The following is a 25,051-nucleotide window of genomic DNA, read 5'->3' on the forward strand; positions in this document are numbered from 1 at the left end:
ATATGCAAAGGCGTGAGGTGAAGAAAAGAAATCTGATTCTTGAATTCGCTGGTGATCTTGACAGGCGTTTTTCACTGAAAATAGTCCCATAAAACTAAACAATCATGATGCTCTGGAAACATTCAGTACAACAATCTGCAAATCCATTTCTGAATCAAAGTTTTTTTGTCATGTTGTGTAGCTCCGCCCCTTAGTGAATCATCATTGGTTCAGAATCAGCACACAGCTTTTTGATTGGCTGTGACTTCAACATTACAAGCAGCATTCGTTCACTTGGTTTGGACTCAGTGATAATATTCAGAGATAAACAGCGGTTTAATATTTTCATCTGATAGTTAATATTTCCTAATCCTTGCTGGATAGGATGGTTAGTTAGACTAATTTACCATCAAATACATCGATATATACGTGCCTCGGTTAGCTAGTGGTTTTCATTAAACAGTTATGTGAGCAAGCGATGCAACAAAACATGATTGAAATCACGAGTTTTCACTGTAGTCTTTAACAAATGAAACATAAAAAGTACTATTTAAAAAAAAATTGTTGATGTAAAGCAGAATTTCTTTGAGACGTGTGCAGATATAATAACTAGCCTAGTTCACCAAAACGTTAAATTTAGAAAAAGTAATAAGTCACTAAAATCCAGTTTAAAAATCCACTATTTGCCAATGTGAGAAAAACCTTTTTTTGGCACCTGTTCCATGTTCAGACTTCTCTTCCTGGATTTCTTACTCAGGGCAACATCAGTTCTTGTCTTCTAAAGGCTTAGAATAGTTCACTATCTTTCGCTTCCAACAGCAGAAGTACTGCGAGTCAGTAAATGTCAACCGGTGGTTTTGAGGTTGTCATGGAAAAGACCAGTTCCCCTCAGAGAAGTTTGTCTTTGTGAAGTCCTTCACAATTCATTAGATGTCAGGCGATCTGTGCACTTGGCGTATATGAGCGTGCATAGGACAAAAGACGGGTATAAAGACGTTCTGTAGAGAAGTATAAAATCTAATATTCAGTGTTAGTTCATGCATTCATTCGCACACTCTCTCTCTCTCTCGGTGTGAAATTGTGGACGAGAGCGGAGTCAGTGCCAGTGTACAGTGTGTGGTTGTCTGTAGGAGACGTGCTGCAGCATCCAGTGCTGTCACAGGTCAAAGGTCAGGCTCATACAGGCCTGCTGTTGGAGTAATGGTTTCTGTCCGTGTCTGCAATCTGAAGGCTGGGCTTGCGTTCGCTGTCTTCGTTTTCAGCATTTTCAACATCTGGACAGAGAGGGGGGCGCTCTTTGAAGAAGTCAGAGATGTATCGCACCTGTGACCGAGAGGAGAATGAATAAAAAAATAAAATAAATAAATAAATAAATAAAATAAATATTTTAAAATATTTCTTATATTTTTATTATATATTATTATTTATCAGAAACCCTTTTTTAAAGTGAAAATAGCTATATATATATATATATATATATATATATATATATAAATAATTATTTTTATTATTATTTATTTGATTATTATTTACAAATAAATAAGTTATTATATTTAAGTATATTAAATATATGTCTGTATATTTTATTTTTTCATGATGAAAGGTTAAATAAATATATTATTTAATAAATATTATTTACACACACACACACACACACACACAGAGAGAGAGAGATAAAATATACACACAGTTAATTATATTGTATTTCCTATATTTAAATATATATACTTTATTCTAATTTGATTTACTCATTGATAATATTATTCATAATTTATTTATAATGTGTTTTTTATTTAACCTTTAACCACAAAACCAAAAACCAAATAATTTAAAATTCAATTAAATTTAACATAAAATTATTAATATCAATTTTATTCACATAAAGAGCATGTTTCCAATGTATTTAGGATAATTATAATTGCCACATTTTAATTGTATATTTTTATATTTATTTTATTATAAAAATTTTTTAACTATTTGTTAAAATTTGAACATTAAAGGTGTTTTAATTTTCAAATTCCTGGTGAAGAACTTCTCAATAAATAGTGCATAAATAATACAAAATATATAACTTTTTATCCCTATAACTGTAAAAAATATTATAAATTATTTTTTAAACAAAAAAAAATTTTTTTTTTTTGCTTAGTTTTGGCTTAATCACGGACCTATTTCACAGTATCCCAATGTTCCTAAAACAGGATTTATTTTATTTATATGCAAAACTTCTTTTCTTTTTCTTCTGTTCTTTTTTTTGTGCTGAAATGTGACCCGAACATGAGATTCAGCGCTCACCGTGAGGACCGCGACCAGTGCCCCTTGCAGGAGACCCACCACCACGTCGCTCCAGTGGTGCTTGTAGTCAGACACACGCGTGTATCCCACATAAATGGCAAAGGCCACCAGGAAGAACTGTATTGTGGGCCGGAGGAGGCGGGCCCACTTGGATGCCATACGTGCCTGGACATACAGCTACAGAGGAAAAAAATGTAATATCAGTCTTGCGTTTTCAGTAACAGGAAAACGAATGCAAACCATTGCAATTCCTTAAAAGTTACAGTAAAGCACCATGTGACAAATACAGACACGTCTGAACATGAGCGAAGCAGACAGAAAACTTTTAATTCTGCATAATCTCACTCCAAACCTGTATGACTTTTACTTTTTTGGAAAACATAATGAGAAATCTCAGATTTGTGCATGCTGTGAAGAGAAAACATCCTGTAGGTTTGAAATAACATGAGGGTGAGTAAATGATAAGAAAGCTATAATTATTGGGTGTGCTGTTCCTTTAAGCACTGTATACAGTCATGATTTGATGCTTGAGACAATGGGAATGTTTGCGGTTGTATTTTATTGTCTCCACAATGTTTCCTGTTGCTCTGAGAGCTCTCCTTTATCTGTCTATACAAGTCTTCTGTGTCCTCGTGATCGCAGGAGAGAGAGGAAGACAACTGTGACAACTCACCGCCAGAAACAACATGCAGTACATCCCGAAGGAGGAGTGACCGGAGTAGAACGACAGCCTGGCGCAGCACAATCCACGGAGGAAGGGCAGATCGGACAGACACAAGGAGAAAGGAAAAATAATCATTTTCACAGTCCACCAATCATATAGAGTGACACATTTATGAGCTATTCTTTACTTCTATACTACATTTCAGGATTTCATCTGTGTTAAAAGATTTATCACATGTCCATAATAGCCTTGCCCACCATGTGCCTTTTGGTATGATGTGAGATGATGTGAATTTTTACTGATCGGTTTGGTAATAATAAAACATAAACCAACTAACATTAAACCAACTCTGAGATAATCCGTTTATTGTTACATGATGTCAAAATAAAAAAAATTAATTCTTCAAATTCTGAGAGATGGCACTTTTCTCATTTATCTCATCATCAAATATTATTATTGTTACTTTAAAATATATATATATATATCATCTATAATATTCAGCACATTGGTTGTGACAACAAATTCTTGGTTAAAGGGGTTATTTAAGTATTTATTATTATTATTTCATTATTATATTTACTATTATATTAATATTTATCATCTTTTTTATTATAGTATTTATAAATAATTCGGATTACCTTTTTTTATATTTTCAGTTTTTATTTTCATTTAAGCACAAGTCTTTGTCATTGTGTATGCCTTACTTTCATTTCAGTTTTAGTCATTTTGGTAATTACGTAAATGTTGCCCTATTTCAGCTAGTTGCCAAAATAACATCTCTAATTTTCATTCTTTCATTCATAAGTTTTTAAAAAAGTTTTTCATCTAATATTTATATTTTATTTTATTCCAGCTTAACTTCAAATACCAAAAACATGTTTTTATTAGGTTCAGTTAAAATGTAAAAAATTAAGAGAAAGTAAACAGATTAAAAAAAAAAAAACATTTGAATCTATTTAAATCTACACTTTAAAATGAGAAGGATTAATACTACGATTAATAATAATATATTTCAAAACAGAATTAAGGACTCAAATATTTCCTGACCAGTGAGCACACATCATATTTTCAAGTGCATGTATAATCAAATCTATTATTATTTCAGGTCTCTTGAGGACATGTGGCATTTGAGAACATGAATGCACTGCAAAGGTCAAATCCTAAGAAAGCACCAATGTACTGGACAAACAGGATGTGAAACAACAGGTGACAAATATAAACAAGTACAGGAAGTAGTACGACCTCTGCCATGGGCCCTTCCCGTCCCCTGCTTCTGTACCTGGATTCAGTCACGTTGCGAGCGTTTCCCGTGCAGTTGAGCTCTAGCATGTAGCCCGTGCACACTTTTGGAGCACACACTGCGATAAAGTTGGGCCTCAAGCGTCCGATGGTGTACTTGGCCATATCGGTCAGAGACTGGCTCACACACGCGCCAAACAGAAAGGTCCCCACCACTTTATAGAGCGCCGCAGCGTACTGGTTAAAGTTCGAATTGGAGTAGAGACGTTTGGTGTAGACCAGGTAGGCCTCTCCAGAAGTGATCTTCAAATGAGAAAACAAGATTTTCAAGTTCAACATTTCTTAGGGTTAATAGTTTGAACCTTTAACTCTAAGTATAATACACTCTTAAAAATAAAGCTTCTTTATTAGCATTCCATGAACACACATTAATATTCATGAATGGAATCTTTCCATCACACAAAAGTTTCTTCACACTCTTAAAAATTAAGGTTCTATATTGGTATAGATGTTTCAATGAAGAACCTTGAACATCCATGGAATCTTTAAATTCCATAAAAGGTTCTCTACAGTGGATAAAGTGGTTCTTTTAAGAACCGTACACTGAAAAGTACAGTTTGGGGAACCAAAAATGGTTCTTCTGTCCAAAACCTTTATTTTTTAAGAGCGTAGTAATACTAATGCATGACTAAATATTGGCACATTGCAATAGTTTATACATTTTGAATGAATTTAATTCTGTATGTACCTTTGATGTTATATAACACACTCTTGAATTGCCATTGTGCTCCATAAACTTGCCTTAAGACTCATTCTTAGTAATGCGAGCGTCCGTCTGATGTAGATGACTCATGTTTTGAATTGTACTCTCGCTGATGAATCACATTGAACGAATCACAGTGTTCTCTCAGAAAATGTGGACACAATACCAAACCAACCTGCATTGTTTTGCAACCAAATTACACCACATCATATTAATTTGAGAATTACAGCAACTGGTTGGTTCCCACGAGTAATTCAACATCAAATCCTTTCATATGTTTATGACGCTTCTTAAATGAATGGTTCACACACACTAATATTAATTCTGTGGTTATTTAGTCACCCTTGTGTTGTTTCTTTCTTTCATCTTTGGTACATAAAGGTAAAAATGTGGCCACAATTAATTAAGGTTACATCTGTCACACTCAATAATAGTAGTTCATATTGAATTATGCACTATATGAGTGCTTTATGAGAGGAAAAGACAGATATTTAAATTGTTTTTCAGAGAAAACCTTCCAGTGAACTATATGAATCACTGAGTTGAACTCATGAAACACATAAGTCTGATACTTTTGGTGTTCTAGACTACTTTTATGGCATCTTTTTGTCCTTTTTGAAGCTTGACAGACACAGTCACTATCCACTTTTTCCAACATAGGCTCACTGGAAAAACATTACATGAGAACATCTACTTAATTGTTTCAGAACACCACAAACATGCCTATACATAATTCACTCCAGTTTCCAGATGAATAATCACTAGTGGCAGTAAAACACCAGCAATTCGTATTCATCTTCAGACAAATAATGATTAAAGGGGCAGAATCTTGACTTATTTTAATGAGCTTCCTTGTACAAAACTATGTTATGGTCTCAAAACACTTTTACCATAAAGTATGACTTGCAAAAACTAATACAGGTACATCTTGACGTTTGCATCAGCCTTATATGTATGGCTTTTCTGACATAGTAGGCTTGCTTGGTATCTCACCCGGTACAACACAACACAACACAACACAACTCTCAAAGACTAACAGAAGCAGGCTGCTTCATAAAAAGTGGTTTATCAAACATTTGCTTTTGTTAACACTGTTGGTTAGGTTTAGTGTAGGTGCTACATTTTCTTCAAATACAATAGAGCGGGGTGTCCAATAGAGCCAATGACTAGCAGATTTTAGATAGACCCAGCTACAGCCCACTCGCCCAGAAGTTTCTAGTGAGTCTGAAGACCTTGATTTGCTGGTTCAGGTGTGTTTGATAAGTGATGGAGCAGTATAGTGGCCCTCCTAGAATGGGTTTGGACACCCCTGCAATAGAGTATTAACATTTCAATCAAAATCTGATAAAAAGATGTAGATGAAAATTCTGTTTGTTCATACGAACAGATTTGGAGAAATGTAGCATTACATCACTTGCTCACAAATGGATCCTCTACAGGGAGTGTGTCGTCAGAATAGGAGTCAAAACAGTTTGGATTTGTTAATAAAAAAAATACTTTATTGTTATTATTTTGATGTTTTTATCAGCTCTTTGGACTCTCATTCTGACGGCACCCATTCACATGCAGAAGATCCATTGGTGAACAAGTGATGCAATGCTAAACTTCTCCAAATCTGATGAAGAACCAAACTCATCTACATCTTAACACATTTTCAGCAAATTTTCATTTTGGGGTGAACTACTCCTTTGAAGGTTTGCTCAGCTGATTCATTGATGTAGACTCACGATAATGATGGAGCAGGAAATGGTAACAGCTGCCATCATTTTGTGAGAGATGGTGTCTGATCTGTAGGGGTAGTGGATGGACTCGTCATCGCAGTAAACGCCACGCTGGTACGGCCGGTATATGATGGTCATTATGATGAATGGCATCGCCACTGAAACACAAACAACAGCGTTATTATTGGCCCCAGATTGCTGGCTTGGTAACACACATCAGAACAAATCATGCATGACTCTTGTTGAATTTTCTGTGGGAACAAAAAGGCTTTCATAATAGGAAACAGGCTAAGTGCAAGTTCATCAGTACTTCTGCGATACACAGTTATGAATATGAAAATCAACACAGCTAGTGTGCAACACATCAGAAGGGTTTCCACATCAAGAGACACTGACTAATCATAAAAACGTCAAACACATGTTCTGGATTCAGTGACGCTGGATAATCTTCCGCTTGCAGTCCAGATACAGGAAGTCAGTGGGAATTATCGACAGGGTCACGGCACCAGATGTCATTTCAACAGATAGCCACAATGGTATCTTGTAACCAGGAAAACACTGATTTATTTCTCCAACATGTGCAACTCCATTATGTTTTCTATCTGAGGTCATGAGAACCAGCAGAGGGAATATTTATAAACCCTAGCTGCGTATCTCAAAGCCTAAATATTCCACACAGCACTTTTTCCCCATCGGACAGCACAGATGCCAATCAGATTTATCAAGGACTAATGAGGGAAAATAATCTCGGAATATGAAGAAATATATCTGCTTCATCTCAGAAGTCCATCAACATAGTTTCTATTCCCAAAGCCACTGTAACTTTCCCAGGATCAGGACCTTGGAGTCCAGTCACATATTATATTACTTGGATCCATACACGAGCACTGAAGCAGATGTACTAAACTAAATGACAGATTCAAAGCGCTCAGAGTCAGAGACAATTTAAAGATGTGCTCCAAAAAGCCAAAAAAGGGCCTTAAAAATATTTGGACACTTGAGACACTGCATTGTCATTGCATTAGATATATCATACCAAATGGCATTTATGTTGAAGAAACATAAAATTTGCATGTTTCAAGCAAAACATTTCACAAAACAATACTTTTAGGTTTCAGAGGCAATTGTGATAAAATATATTTCTATAGCACAATTTTAAACAAAAGGTAATTTAAAGTACTTTATACGAGCACAAAATGAAAAAATTTATAAAAAGCAAAAAAATGACAAAAATTAATAAAATTATAAAATAATTAAGGAACATTTAATGAATTACAAAAGCACAAAGCTATTGATAAAAGTTGTTTAAGTTACGAAATAAAAATGATTTTACATTTTTCTAAAAATGTTTAATTAAAATTCCTTCTCAAGTTAAAAAATATATAATGAAAAAATATTGTAACATATTTTCAGGTACAAGCTCTTGGATCATTTGTTTGCAAATGTCACTTACTTCGACACTTTGATATCTAACGCAATGAAATTAAAGTTCAAAAGTGTTTAAGTACTTCCATGACGACTATATGTTTATGTCAGAGTGCATTTTGGGGTTTTAGCAAATGCTCTTTCGGCTTTTATAGTTCACCCAGAATGAACTCTTTTTTTTACATTTTCTTTTCCATAATCAATTTCCAGCAAGAAAATGAGTGAGCATGCATTGTTTTCAGGAACGAAGAGTACAAGCTTTTTCTTGCTCAAAAGGAAATGTCCATAAACCCAGACAGGGCTGTTTAAAAAAAAAAGAAAAACCTGGCCTAGATTCATAACATTGACACATTTTAACAATGACTTTGACTGTAAAGCTGTCTTTTAATAGATACAAGGAGATGACAGTGAGCTTTGGGGGTCGTCTGTTATGAACTCTAATTAGAACCTTACTGTGTCAATGAAGGTAGAGTCATCGTTACCTATTAGCTGTTAGCCTGTTAGCTGTTAACCTGTTAGCTATTTACTACCTACATAAGCAGCAGCCGTATGAGTTCATTTATACATAAACAATGGACAAACATTATGTAGTAATTAAGATTTGTATATTTTTTAAAAGATGTCTCTTATGCTCACCAAGGCTGCATTTATTTATCAGCCTTTTTATCACAAATACAGTAAAACAGTAATATCGTGAAACAGTACGGTTTTAAATAAGTGTTTTCTATATGTGAATAAATTTTTAATTGTAATTGTCATAAAGTGTCATTTTCAGCATAATTACTTCAGTGTCATATGATCCTTTAGAAATAAGTCTAATATGCTAAATTGCTGCTCATGAAACATTTCTGATTATTACAAATATTCAACACAGTTGTGCTGCTTCATATTTTTGTGGAAACCATGAAAAATAAATTTCCTTCAGAATTTTTAGCACAACTGTTTTCAACACTGATCATGAAGACTGGTGTAATAATGCCAAAAAAAAAAATAAAGCTTTGCATCCCAGGAATAAAACACATTTAAAAAATATTTTTAAATAGAAAAGAGTTATGTTAAATTGTAATATTTTTTCACAATATTACGGTCCTTGCTATATTTTTCATCAAATAAATGCAATCCTGGTGAGCATAAGAGATTTATTTAAAAAATATTTAAATAAATCTAAATTAATCCAAACTTTTGACTGGTAATGCAAATAAAGAAGTTAAAAAAAACACACACATGGGAATTAGACTTCCAGGCTAGTATTTCAGAAAGTAGCATAACCAGACTTTCACTGGGAGCGTGCGTAACATGTTTCTTACGTAGTTTACTCGATTTTGGAGCTGAGCCACATTCTGACTCAGACTGATAACATTCAACAGGGTTATATAAGGGTTGAACCTCTAGTTTCAGTAACCATTTAAACATGTTAAGTGTTACTTTACACGAGACTCTCAAATCATATGTGTGAAGGAAACACTGTCTGTCCACCATTACAGGATATCCAGAGATTTAAAGACTCAGGAAGGCAGGTAAACAGTCTTTATCAGCTCTCTATCTGAATGTCACGACTGTAAAAACACACAAAAACAACCTTTAACCTCATTCTACTCAAAGTATTTTCTCTCCCTTCCTTCTTTTCATTATCTGCTATCTCCCTCTTCCGACATATATCAGTTGTCCTTAGTTTAAAAACATTCACGTCACCTGTCTGATATAACAAGTTTAAGAAGATAACGAAAATGTTAAAGCTGAGGAAACCTGTTTGAAAGCAATCATTATTTTGCTGTTTCTTTTATTGATGCTAATGCCTAAATATTACACACTTCACATTTAACAGTCTGTTTAGGTCATAAAAAGTGTTTATTGATGGGACAATAGCCATTAAATTTACAATTTTTAATTTATTGACAAACACTATGTGTACATTAGGACAGCAGTTAAAGTGACATAAACTAGCAATTCTTAACTGCTTGATTGTTTAAATCATAGCATAATGTAAAACTACTGTTTATTATCTCCCAGCCCTAATCTGCTAAATGTAACTATAAGGCATGGAAATATAAAGATATTATAAACATAGACATCATGGTTTTCTGTAAAGCTGCTTTAAAACAATGTGGTCAAACTCGGCACTTTTTAGAGAAAATTCATCTATAATTTTGTAAAAGGTTTAGTCTAACTAGATAAAGCCAATTTAGACAATTATGAAAACTGTCAAATAAATAAATACCAAAGGACTTTTTGTCTACTTTGTAATATATTAACATATAATATTGTGATGAGTGGGGCGGTGGAGTGACATATGCTCGACCCACCGGTCTCGAATCCCACGAAGGAGATGGAGGGATATAAAACCGGAGCGACGACAGTGACGGACGAGAGAGAACCAGGCCTGGGTTTTAGTTGTGTTTGGGTTTAGTTGTGCACGTCAGTCGTCCGTGAGGGGCTGACGCGCTGTTTTGTGTTTTATTTTTATTATTAAAGTTTGAATTGATTGTCTGCCGGTTCCCGCCTCCTTCTTGTCTACTTATGTACTAAATGATAAATAAATCTGGCAAGGTTTCAGATAACAAACATAATATAAAATCTAGATAATTCAGCATTGCATCCTGAGTCATGTTTGTGCATGTTGTTCTAGACAATATTAAACATGTGCAATAACTTTAGGGCTATGCAAAGGTGTTTTTACAACAAATGATAAAAAGTACTAATATAAAAACCCAGGATTGCTCCTATGAAGAAAAGAAAGCATAATATGCACTAGCCATGTTACATGCTCTGATATTTAGCATGAAGGGTCTAAATGTCAGCATGGGAAATAAAAAGTTGTTCAAACAGGGTCAGTTCTTCCTTTTAGATCCCAATGGTAAATGTGACATGGATGAGCTGTCTTAGATCGGCACATTCACTCTTATAGCATGCACTGAATGCTGGTTTAACCTGAGCGATGTGAAACTCTCGGAGAAGATCACTGATGTAGTTTAGAGAACTGAGATATGAGCAGCTGAAGATCTCAAACTGAGCACTTTAGAAAAAAAGGGTGGGATTCGATGGAGAATTGCAGTCAGACGCCAGAGTTCAAGCGTTTGGCTTTTAATAAGAGTGCATGTGCGGGAAATTTCCACTGGCAGAGGTGCTGCCAACTCAGAGGAGGCGGATCACAGCACGCTCTCAACAACAGAGAGCAGACTTAAAAACTGCTCATCACTTCAAGTAGTTAAACTGCAGGCAAAACACCCTTTAAAAGGCAGTTTAAAAAGTTGTTCTCCCTACTGAAGCAATTTAAAAGGGCAATAACATTTTAGATTGCACAATTTATGTAAATAACAATCTGTATTTACATGTCCTAAATACAGTGAGGATCTCAATTAGAGCGAAAGCATTAAATGTGAACAAATTCACACTAAATCCAGTCAAGTATTTAATATAACTAAGTGATTAACAAAATCTGTGTGTTAAAAAAAACTAACCAACATAAAATGTGTCACAGGGACTTCTGGGAATGCTGCTGAATGATGACTCAAATATTACTATTTATATTTTACATCATATATTTCGGGATCAGTTTACTGTAAATGAACCAACCAAACAAAATGATCTGTTTAAATAACTGAACTTGTTCAATCCGTTGTAAGGCCATGTTCAAAATAGCTTACAGTTTTAACTAAAATAAATAATAATCATTTTGGTAAATAAAATAATATTATATGAAAAACCTGCATTATAGAATGAGTGTTGCAATATATATATATAAAAAAGGTTTTTAATGAAAATATTTAATTACTAAAACAGAGGTAAATGAAGCTTTTATAGATTTAAATTATATAAAGAAAACTAATAAAAATGACAAAAAATATTAATTACATTATATATATGTGTATATATATATATACATACACACACACACACACACACATACATATATGTAAAACAGTAAAATTGTATGGTAATCATGACAATAGTGTTTTCATTTTCTGACCATTTATAATACCATAAAGTATTAATATTGCATGAATATGCAGAAACATCAAGATATAAAACAAATTATATTTCCATAGGGCCACAGTACATTTGTAACACTATTTCTTTTCTACCACAGCTCCACAGGGCTAATGGTTTCTAAATGTCCAGCAAGAAACTTGTCCTGTTATATTAAATATGGAACATACTCATATTATATTTGATGGAACGTACCCATCCATATGAGGCCATGGTGGTAAACAAAACGTCTCAGAGAGCCGGAGCTCTTCAAGATGTCAACAAATGATGACATTCAGCTTACAGAAGTATCTTTGTAGCATCAGTAAATGTCTGTCTAGTAGAGGAAAGACAGGTTCCCGCCTCACCATCTGAACAGGTGTCTCACTTCATTTGTCCTTTTTGTGTGTGTGTTTAATGTCACCTGAAATAAACACACACCAGAAAAAAATTGTTTTATAATTTCTGGAATTTTCTTCTGAGCTCATTTGTGAGGGAACGGTGTTCCAGATAAATATTGACACTTGTGTCCACACTTACGTCTTTGGGTTTTAGCTACAGGTCAGACTTAACAGATCACCCAAAAATGTACAATTTGTCTCTTTATACAAACAGATTTGGAGAAACGTTTAGCATTACACCAATCAGCAGAGAATCCTCTCCAGTGAATGGGTGCCGTCAGAATGAGAGTCCAAACAGCTGATAAAAACATCATAATAATCCACACCACTCCAGTTCATCAGTTAACATCTTGTGAAGCCAAAAGCTGCATATTTGTAAGAAACAAATCCATCATTAAGACCATTTGAACTTTAAACCTTCACTTCTGGCCAAAATGAGAGTCCATAATTCATAATAACGCTTCCTTCAGTGAAACAAATGCTTGCAATTAAAACCATTCAGCTTTTCACTTATCATGATGTTAACTGATGGACTGGAGGGGTGTGGATTTTTCATGACGTTTTTATCAGCTCTTTGGAGTCTTATTCTGACGGCACCCATTCACTGCAAGTAATGTAATGCTACATTTCTCCAAATCTGTTTTGATGAAGAAACAAACTATATCTTGGCTGGCCTGAGGATGAGTACATGAGTAAGTCTTCATGCTGCATTAAAATACTGCCAACTGTTTATCCTAATGAGAACAGAATGTATTGCATACTACTTGTATTGGCATCCTGACATGCATGCATGAAATCAAGCAATTCCAAACCTGCATAAAGTTTTGATTCTTACAATGATTATAATCACGTTCTTGGAACAACATTCATTTCAACCAATCAGATTTTAGGGTTATTGGGTTCATTTCTCTCTGGTAATTTATGATAAGGTATAATCCACATGCCAAACTTGGCCAAAATGCATGTGAAATGTAGTGGACACAAAACAAAACACACCTCACATGTCTTTTCAATCAGAACCTACTGCTATAATATTGGCATCTAAAGTCATTTACCGTAAGTGAATGATGCTTGAGATCAGCTGCTGACTCAGAACATACATCTGTTTTAACTTTCCACGCAGAAAAATAAAACCTGTCCATTCACATTACACAAAGAAAAGCATCGATCATTTTGTATTAAAGACACAAAACTTCAACATGCAATACTCACTTGAAGAACTAAGTTAAGCACCTCACTGCAGCACATCTCACTCACTAAACATTCACTCACATTAACTATGTGCTCTACAGTTCAAAAGTCTGGAATTGGTATAAATGCAGCTTTTATTAGATCAAAAATAACAGTGATATTGTTAAATACTATTACAATTCAAAATAAATGTTTTCTATTTGAATATATGTTAAAATGTAATTTACTCCTCTCCTGCAAAGCTGAAAATTCCAGGGATGCGTTGAGTTCCTGGTAATCCCGAGAGCTCAAATCCTCCCCGAAGAGTAAAAGCCACGCACAGCTCTGGTCTTATAATGGATGGCAGGCATATTTTGAAGTTATTACAGTGCCGAGTGATCGGGAGCTGCGCCAAAGGATCGCTTGTCTTCGTGTTTGCGTGGGTCCGAACTTGCAGAATAAGAAGTGCTATTGTCTTGGGGCCTGTCGCAATGTCATCTGGCTCTCGTGTTTCAGCCAGGATCAAACTGGAGAAAATAAACGGCCAAGAATTCACATTTGGACACAGTTTGCTATGCTTTTGGCCTTTGACTCTGCTCTGCGTTTCCCAGGGCCAGAGAAATTTGAAATTATACATGTTATTGTTCTTCCCAAGCTCAACAAAGCCAAAATACACATCATATCACAATAGTATCAGTGTTTAACAGCAGCCAAAAAGATTTTTAAAAAGACAGCTGTACAGGTCTCAAATTTAACAGAAAAACTGCTCACTTTCTTTCACAATCACTTGGAGAATGTGGCAGCATTCAGCCAAAATGAAGGCTTTACAATGATGGAAAAAGAGTGTTGCCATGCTGGAATGATAAAGTGATATGACAACATTTTAAGATGATTGTTGGCTGAGACAGACATAATAAAAACTTGAGGAAGACTGCAAAATATGATGAGCCATGAGTCTTGCATCAGCTTCTAATTCGCATGAATTAATCAAATGCATTCATCATTTTGGCATTTCTTGGTTTTAATAAACTCTAGCTTTAATAAGATTTTTACCCCAATTATTTTATTCAACAAGAATGCATTGATCAAATCAGTTAAAAGTCAGAGTAAAGACATTTAGAATGTTACAAATGATTTCCAATTCAAATAAATGCTGTTCTTTTGAACATTCTATTCATCAGAGAATCCTGAAAATGGAAAATGTATCAGTTTCTACAAAAATATAGAGCAGCACAGCTGTTTTCAACACTAAAAAAATTATCATACATGTTTTTTGAGCAGCAAATCAGCATATTAGAATGATTTCTGAAGAATCGTGTGACACTGAAGACTGGAGGAATGATGCTGAAAATTCACAGAAATAAATTATATTTTAAAATATATTCAAATAGAAAACAATAATATTATTAGATTGAGAAAGCCAATAATATTTTAAAATTGTACCTTTTTTATTGCATTTTTTATCAAATAAATGCAGCCTTGGGTAGCAAAAGAGATTTCTTTTTTTAGATTTTAAAAAACATACCAACCCCCAAAATTTCAAACAGTGCTCTTTATCAGGTACTATATATTTATAACAGAACATGTAAATAACTTGTAAATAACCATTTTAAAATCCCATTATATTGCATGTTTTCTTTGCACTTGAACTGGCACTAAATATTGCCCAGGATTGACTCTGATATGTGACGTCAAATGAAAAAATAAAGGACTGTTTTTTTTCCAAGAAAGAAAATGCAAGATATGAAGAGACAGGGTCTATAAGGATGCACTAAATAAGAGGAAATTACAGGAACAGAACAAACTGAACTGAAGTCGTCTCTTCACTCAGATTATTCATGTGTGCATTCTTTGAAGATTTCCACTTCTGAGAAAACACACACACACACACACACACAAAACAGAGCACTTCTCAATAAACTTAAGAAACGGATATGCTTATAGGGGCAAACCGTGTGATTTCCATCATGCTGACACACTGAGCAACTAACAAACTCCCTACAGAGTGTCTGCACCAATCAGAGAGGAGGGTTTTAAAAGCGGTCACTAAACAACTAACATCGTTCAGTGACCCTGGATGAATATTAGCCGTTTTGCAGCTGTTGCTGTTTAGCAAGAAGAAAACAAGCTGGAGAGAAGGCAGCGAGTCTGTGACCTGCTTCAGCACAGCTTCGACATTTAACTTCTGCTGCTTAAAACAGAGAGGACTGAGTGAAAGATGAGACTGTGAGGAAGTCATTCATGATTACTGTATAAAGAGCTGCATTTACTTGATCCAAATACAGGTAAAACGGCAACATTGTGAATTATTATTAGAACTGTTTTCTATTTTAATATATTTTAAAATGTAATTTATTCCTGAATTTTCAGCATCATTACTCCAGTCTTCAGTGTCACGTGATCCTTCAAAAATCATTTTAATATGCTGATTTGTTGCTCAAGAAAAAAAATTCTGATTATTACCAATGTTGAAAACTGATGTGCTGCTCCATATTTTTGTAGAAACCATTATTTTTTCCTGGGATATTGATGGATAGAAAGCATTTATTTGAAACATAAATTAGTAATAACATTATGTTTTATCTGCTACTTTTGAGCGATTTAACGCATCCTTGGTAGTAGCTAATAATATGTAATGGATATATACACATATATATATATATATATACATATTCACAAAAACATATTCTTGTAAAAAAAAAAATAATAATATATATATATATATATATATATATATAATATTTTTTTTATAAAATATATATACATACATATATACATACATATACACACACACATATATATATATATATACGTACACACACATACATATACGTACACATATATATATACATATTCACAAAAACATATTCTTGTAAAGAATAAAAAAATAAATAATAAATATATATATATATAATATTTTTTTATAAAATATATATACATACATATATACATACATATACACATATATATATACATACATATACACATGTAAACACACATACATACATACACTACATACACACACACATATGTACACACGCATACGTACACACACATACACATACGTACACACACACACACACACACACACACACACACACACACATACACATACACATACACATACACACATACGTACACACACACACACATACACATACACACATACGTACACACACACACATACACACGTACACGTACACACACACATACATACATACACACACACATTCAGTTCTCGCCTTGAGGGTGTTGAGCACCATGGCTCTTCATCAGACCACAGTAAACACATAAAAAAAGACAACCATTAAATACCCCTACATCTTTTTCATTAAAATCACATGACTCAAATAAATCAGCAGCCCAACCGAAACATCAGATCCACACTGCAGTTTGCTAAAAAGAAGTTCCAATCTAAACCAATGAGGCATTAACTTTCTATCCCAGGTCTTTAGAAAAGCATCTAGCACGCTGCTGCTTTAAATAACCTACAAACCAAACCGCTGATCTAAAGAACCTGTACGGAAACATCAAGAGAGCTCCATAAACAACCTTCAGAAGAACTGTATTCTAGCTCTGTTCCAAAATTTGAACTTGAACTTTCTTACCACCTGTATGATTTATTAAAATGCTGCCTACGCAGGCTGCTCGCCAGGTTTTGAAACAGTGATTAGAGTTTGTACTAGTGCCTCAACAGTTACATGTGTGTGTGCGTGTGCGTGTGTGTGTGTGTGTGTGTGTGTGTGTGTGTGTGTGAAAGTGTGTGTGAGTGAGTAATACTCAGTGGTATGTGCTCACAGAACTGGCCGTTAAACCTGACACATCCAAGCCACACAAAACAGAACAGACCCCCTCCTTCTTGCAGTCCTCTTCTTTCTTTCCCTCCTTACCTCAGCCTGCTCCTTTCTTTCTTTTTTCCCCTTGTCTCCAAATATCACCACCACCCACACATATTCTGATCCCTCGTTCGCTCTGTCATGTGGTCTGTGGTTTTGTTTCATGCATTCTGAATGTTCAGCAGAGTGAAGACAGACCTGATTATCTGATTCATTCACTCTTCAGCATACTAAACAACACACACACACACACACACACACACACACACACACAGATTCTTTTAACCCTAAAACCCAGCCTGCATATGTATTCTATACTACACATTCAAGCATGTACTTCCGTGACGTCAGCATAAGCTGGTCTGGCTGGTCTGGGTGGCTAGTTTTAAAAGGGTTTTGGCCATGCACTTGTCAGCCTAAGAAACAAATATGTGTTTCCAACACTGATAATTATCAGAAATGTTTCTTGAGCAGCAAATCAGGATATTAGAATGATTTCTGAAAGATCATGTGACACTGAATGATGTAATGACGCTGAAAATTCAGCTGTGCATCAAAGCAGTAAATTACATTAAATTTTATTTTAAATTGTAATAATATTTAATAAAATTCCTGCTCTTACTATGTTTTTAAACAAAGTCAGCCTTGTTAAGCATTAGAGAAAACATTTAAAAATCGTATTGTAAAATTTATAAATGTTTTTAAATACTTTAAATCAACTTGATTTCTAAACTGACTTTTTACTTCCTTAACAGCTGTTCCTGGTCTTACTACAAAAATAAATATTTTTTTTTTGCAAAAAGCATGCATGAATATATGGACATCATTTACCATATGTGCATGCTGTTCTTGGGCATCCTAATTTTGCATTCTTAATATGGTATACACTATAGTCTGCAAAATTTGGAATGGAGCCACAGCAAATGAGCTGCGTGACACGAAAAACCAGAATGCTTCCAGTATGTCCTATTATTTTTATCTTTAATCGGTCATTTGCGCCCACAAACATAATTGCTTGTACATTTCAATGAGGAAATATGGGCATCTGTGAAGAATATGAGCTGATCTGAGAGACTTGCATAGATGCAGGATGGGGAAATTGAAGCATGGCTTAAAAGAAAAGGAAGGAAAGCATCTGATATGAATTAAATAGGAGCCTCTAAGCACTTAGCACAACAGCTTCTCTGAAAATCAGAGGATTTGGGTTAAATCAGTTTGGCATGTTTTCTGATGTTATCTGGCCGGGCCGACCCAAGCTAATTCATAGAGAAGAGAACAAAACACTTCAAATCAAATGTTAAAAGCTCACACTCACTACTCTAAATATTTGATTCAATATGTTGATGACATCTTGTACTGGACCATCACAAACAGACCTTCCTTACGGACATTCACAGGGTGTAAAGCTGAGAGTTTTGGAGGAACGCTAACTTAAGGTCCAGACCACATCTGAAGCATTAGAGGAATATCTTTTTTTTTGAATATTAAATTCAGTCATTGGTTCTCATGTGATTCCAAACCTGCAGACCTTCTTTCTTAAGCAGAACATAGAATTCTACAGAACAACTTTTGTGCTCCACAGAAGAAAGTCACACAGATTTGGAACGACATGAGGGGGAATTAATGATGACATTCCATCAGTTTTCTTCTAATTAAACTCTATAGTCTAGATATTTTGAGGAAATCCTGTAATTAGCATTCTTCAAGGAGGCTTGGATGTTTGTAAATTCTATACATGCATACAATAAGCCAGAGGGAATCATGGGACATTAAAAGCGGAAATGCAACAGCAGAGACTCAACCTCTGCATCCTGAGAAGGACTTTACAAGCAAAGCACAAACATGAACTCATGAATTCTTCAAAACTGCTGATGCATCAAGAGGAAGAGGAAATTCAGCCATAGTGATGAAGCTTCACTGCCACTGCCATGTTCACCTCTTAAAAATATAGTTTTTTTTCCTGATCATCCTTTTATATCCATGGAATCTTTCCATTACACAAAAGGGTCCTTTATAGTGGAAAAATGTTCTTTGGATTATTAAAATGGCATTTGTTTTTTAAGAATTGTTCATTGAAATGTTCTTTGAAAAAACAAAATTTCTATTGCACCGCAGTGAAAACCCCCTTTATTTTTAAGAGTGAGGCTTTAGTTAATGGAAAATTCAGCATTCGAAATCCAAGAAGCTTTGAAACGTTACTACAGCCACTGTTGTGGATGTTTGAATTCCTGAGGGGTGTGGAAACAAGGATTTGCTCAAATGTCACAAACAATGCAACCTGTCAGTCTGAACGCTGCAGATTTTCCAATAGCAAACCCACAAAGGCCGGTTATTGAGGCGTGAACCGGTCTTCAAAAGCTTGTCTAGCAGAGCTGAACCATAATCATGGAACAGTAGCACCTGAGATGGGCTACAAATCCATTGTTTGTACCCAAAAATTAACAATATACTTATATAAATAATTTATGCAGTCTGAAGGAAAAAAGCTTTTACGAGAAATTTTAGTTTATAAGTACTTCTTTGTAATTTGGGAAGACAGTTTTCTGTCCATCTGAAATGCTTAAAAAAAAAAAAAACGATCTCAAGCTGCTGATTTAGAAAAAAAAAACAGTGCTTCACATCACTCTGAAACATGCAACGCATTTATTGATTTAATATAATCTCACTAAGCCATAATCGCAATTTTATTTCTAGTAATTGTGCAGCCCTACTTCAATCAGTTTTGCATTAAACTGCACACTAATTCTCCCCTTCTGCCACATCGGCCAGTCCGGATACCCAGACACATGCACAAATATTTGCTTTCGTCTGGACAGACACGTAAATGGGGATGATTTGAGAGCAGTTCCTCTCTAGTGTTGACAGCAGAGAATAGCGTGAGACTACTATTCAGAAGCTGAACTTGCACAGACCTGATTCTACAGCAAGCCTTGACACGCAGTGTCATAGCACATTTACAGATGCAAACAGCACAGCAAGAACGCACAGACAAACACAAGCATGGGATTCATTACATGGCCCACATTGTCTGAGTTTGTCTTTCCCGTCAGTGCACACTGTCTTCCCAATGAAAGGCACGACTTGTATAAATTTTTCTACAAATCCTGTCATACGTGCACAAACTGACAGTCACCACTTAAAAGCTATTACTAAATATGAATTGAATTGAATTGAATTGAAAGGCACAGGTGGGCATTACCTGTAGGCCACACCCACACTGCCAGGAAATGTCATTCACATAGAAAATCTCTGCTCACTATATAGACTTTTGCCTTGTTAAGATGTTTTAAAATAAAAGTTTTCCCAGAATAAAGAAAAAAAAATTATTATTATTTTATATAAAATAAAATAAAACAGTCTGTTTCTGGAAGTAAAAAAAAAAATACACTATATAAAATATACACATCGGTATACACTACATTATACATTATTTAACTCATTTTTAAAAGATTCATGTTTAACAGTGGTATTTTTGGGGGGAATAGCAACCAAGCAAAAACATTTCCAATAATCAGAGTCCTTCAATGAGGAAAATCAAAAAAAAAAAATTCTGTGCTCTCACCTACTTCAATATTTCATACATATGTACATTTTGCACTAAACAAACTAAATTGTTTCTATACATTTGAACCAACCCTTTAAATCAATAGTTTTATATATTTCTCTATCATATGTCATTTGCAGTGCTGCATTGTAGTTCTTACCCCTCATCAAAGCTATAGTCTTGTACCTTTGCCTTTTTGTCCAATTTTCAAGTTGTCTGCTTCATGTCAAAGTTGCAATGCTGTGATTCACCTTGTGGATGGTTAGTTTGGTGCTTATAACTCTTTTTGCATTTTTGAATGCAAATGGCAGATGACAAAATCACAATTTTTGAGTAAACTATTGCTTTAACTGAAAACAGATCGCAACACACCAATCCTGGCACTGATAACAAGATTTCGAGACTCATCCGTCCTCATCTGTGAGAGAGTTTGTAATGTAAATCTGACTCACACCGAGTGAACCAAGTGAAGCTGATTTATGAATGTTATTCACTCTCTGCTGAGTCACCTGGGCAGACCACACAGATGAAGTGGAGCATACTGTATATGAGCTACAGTACGTAAAAGACATTGTTCACTTCTGCTAGAACCATGCATTAGTGGAGACACTCCTAAAGGTCGCCATTGTTACTGTGATGATTTATGCTTCAAAGGATACAGCTGAGTGTATCAGATAATGCTTGCATGCTTCATTTCCCCAGTATAACATTACAGGTGTTATTATGTGCTGCCACAAATAATAGTTAGTGGGGAAATATAAAACAGAATCTTCACAACAAACAGCTCAAACCAAAGCATAAAGACCATTTGAAAGATCAGTGTGAAAAAGTGAACGTGTCCAGATTTATAATGATTTCTATATCTGAACTAATCATTTAAAAACAAAATAGAGAGACAGTTCTTTTATAAGTCTGATTCATTCCAAATTAACACAAGTGTGCAAGTGTGAACAAGCTCTGAACTTATGAAAAGCTCCATGTTGTAACGATTTTAGCAGATGATAAATCTATTGATTGATGAGTCTGTGCAATACAAAGAATCTAGTTTTGATGCAAACTGAATGATTCTGCTGTATTTCTAGGTCACTAAACAGTTAATCGAACTAGTGGCACTGATCATGTTACTGGCACAGATTTTCTTGCTTCCACTGGAGCTCAAATTATGATCATCACAGTTAGAGAAGGATGTACATTTTCAATAGTAGTCTCAGACTTTTGGACTCCACTGTAGATTGTTATTTTCAATACCATGGTATTAATACAGTACTGTGTCAAAACACAGTATTATTCAGGATGCAAACAGCATAAACATTAGTGAGGAAGACACAATATTATATATTTTTCCACCCAGTCTCAGTCACATCCTTGGTATAATTCTGCAATTTCTTCATTTGTTGCTTTTGGATGAAACACATAGCCTAGTTATGACATGATGCACTTGAGAGGAATGTTATACTTGACATAAATGTAACACTTCAGGCATTATATTGCTCAACATTTACCTCATATGTACTGTATATACCAGACAGTGAGAGTAAATTAGAGAGACACAGTTTGGAAGCTTGGATTTTAATTTACTTATATATAAATAATTTGTGTCATAAAATGGTATGAACATTTTCAAATATTTCTAAAACCAAAAAAAATATTCAGATTAAACATGGGTGTCAAATTACATTTTAATATAACATTTTCTTTTAATAATGCCCACTGTCACAGTCATTACCCCGGGTTAAACATGCTTGTATCCAGGTGGCAGGTGAACTTTGGGGAACCCAGGATGGATTTCACAATCGTCTGCTCAGATCATGCAAGGCAGAAATGCATATGTAACAAAAGATCAGACTTACCCACGAGCACACACACGACATCCATCAGCACCATAAACAACTTGTTCTTCCTCAGCTCTGACATGATTGTGATCTGCTGTGCTGTGCTCTGCTCTTCTGGGCCAGATTGAAACTCAAGCGACTCGTGTGATAGTCAATGTTCTTCCGGGTGACCGGTGTTACCTGTGTCAAGGTGCGCTGATGATGTAACGCGTCCGCACTTGCGCTGCGTAATTTCACGCGAGTGAACGAGACGCGTAAAGAGTGAAGACTGAACCTCGATTCCGAAGTTTGAAGCGACTTTACTTGCCCAGGTACACGCCCACTGCTGACGGTGTTCTCTCTCTCTCTCTCTCACACACACACACACACACACACACACACACACACACACACACACACACACACACGAGTTTAAGATATAATACAAGATTAACCCGTTCAGTTCTAGAGTAGAGGCAAACACAAATGTGACAGTATGTACAATATTTCCAGTGTAAACTTATCCATAAATGACAATTAATCACTTTTTAATATAATTTTTATCTAATTTATACATTTTAAAATATATCTTAAATAAATCTAGCTATGTTATTTCAAGAAATTGATATTTTTTTATCAATATATTTTTTCAAATGTAATAACAGTAATCGTAGTTAATCTAATCCAATACACTATTGCAGTTTATTTAACACACTGTTCTTTTTGATGGGGCAAGTTGTCACAATGAAAACTGCTACAGTATAAGAAAAAAAGTTAATTAAGGTCCAAATGTAAACGGGGAAACAGTTATACAGTGATTCAATAGAAAAATGTACAATTTATAATTATTAAACTGTATAAAGCATTTAAAATGCAACTTGCCCCAAACTTTTATTTCTAAAAAACATAATTGTCCTGATAACATAAACCAGGCTTTTACTTTCATTATGCAGTCAACTTTACACTGTGTGCATGTGTTTTATTGTCATCACTAGTTATTACAACAGCTATAGCAATAACCCGATGATATTTTGTATGAAGGACACAATTCACACACACACACACACACACACAAAACTTATTGAACTATTATGCCCTTTTATGAACCTTTTTCCTTCTTCCCAAGGATGTTTTGTCAGGTTGTGCTATTGTTCTGTTGACATTAGGGAAGTTAAATACAGAAATACCCAAAGTTAACAAAATCTGAATCGGAAAGAGCTTTATTGCCAAGTGTGTTCACACACACACACAAGGAATTTGTCTTGGTGTTAGGAGCTTCTGGTACAGAAAATACAAAGAAAGTGCAGACATTCATAAAATGACAGAATAGACAATAAATTATAAATAACAATAGTAATAAAATTATATATAGAAAAAGGAAAAATGTCCATAGACAGAATTTTGTGCATATGTGTGTGTTTTTTTAAATGAAGTTATAATGAGGTGTTATGTGTTGTTCAAGTGTGATATTGCCCCGGGGTGGGGGGGGTGGGGGGTGGGGGGGGGGGGTTAATGCATCTGTTTATTAAACAAATAACAATGGCATGTGCTTTATCAGAATGTATACATACTGAACCGTGCCTTGAGTTTATCAACATCACTACAGGAATGACAAATATTGTGCTAAGCAATAATCCATTCCCTTTTTGAGTAATATTTACATGCTGACAAATTCCTGATGGAATGGTGGGATGAAAGGAGCATGTTAACGGTTCACACGGTTCGGGCAGGTCAGTGTGAATATCCATCTACTGTCAACAACAGCACATTTCATCCACAATAAATACTGCTGCACCAGCTCTGGCACACGGCCGATCTGCACTCCTGTTGCCAAAGATCAACTCTCTGGATCCGGATGTATGTCTGACACTGCCCTGGCCCGTCTCTGTCCAAACAAAGAGGGACTTTATCGGGAATTCCAGTTGCAGGAAAGATGGTCCAGCGGTGGTGAACTCTGGCCTGGAGCCACAGCATTCCCAACAAAATGTTCTGAGTGTCAAGTCTCCCTCTCACTGTCATTTCCTTTTCCACAGAATTTATCTTCGGATACTTTTCACAAAAATAAACCTTTGACATTATTTTGGAATGGCATTGCTCAAATCTTTTCATAAGGAAACGAAACGATATTTAGTGCAGATCAGGTGGGTTATGTTGTTGTTGTTTTTTTTACAGCTTTCCAGGTTACCAGTTCGTCTGATTCACAGACTAAAATTCTGTCAGATGTCCAAAACCAGTTAACA

At 35.0% G+C, this 25,051-nt stretch overlaps 1 protein-coding gene across 1 annotated transcript; it reads right to left on the reverse strand.

The window, feature by feature from the left end:
- Positions 1-664: 664 nt before the first annotated feature.
- Positions 665-23,129, reverse strand: plpp2a (phospholipid phosphatase 2a). Its single transcript, XM_059501133.1, has 6 exons — positions 22,851-23,129; positions 6,665-6,816; positions 4,215-4,477; positions 2,945-3,002; positions 2,272-2,448; positions 665-1,302 (listed from the first exon to the last, which is right to left on the reverse strand). Exons 1-6 carry the CDS (start codon positions 22,912-22,914, stop codon positions 1,156-1,158), a joined length of 861 nt encoding a protein of 286 aa, XP_059357116.1. The 5' UTR covers positions 22,915-23,129; the 3' UTR covers positions 665-1,155.
- Positions 23,130-25,051: the final 1,922 nt, after the last annotated feature.

Source organism: Carassius carassius, chromosome 20 (assembly GCF_963082965.1).
Source record: "Carassius carassius chromosome 20, fCarCar2.1, whole genome shotgun sequence".
NCBI lineage: Eukaryota > Metazoa > Chordata > Actinopteri > Cypriniformes > Cyprinidae > Carassius > Carassius carassius.

Excerpts from the sequence above, each read along its gene's own strand:
- plpp2a (XM_059501133.1), bottom strand. The coding sequence starts at position 22,914 with ATGTCAGAGCTGAGGAAGAACAAGTTGTTTATGGTGCTGATGGATGTC. Across the intron at positions 6,817-22,850 it reads TGTCGTGTGTGTGCTCGTGG|TGGCGATGCCATTCATCATA; the intron begins GTAAGTCTGATC and ends TTTGTGTTTCAG. Across the intron at positions 2,449-2,944 it reads ACTGCATGTTGTTTCTGGCG|CTGTATGTCCAGGCACGTAT; the intron begins GTGAGTTGTCAC and ends TTTCCTCTGTAG.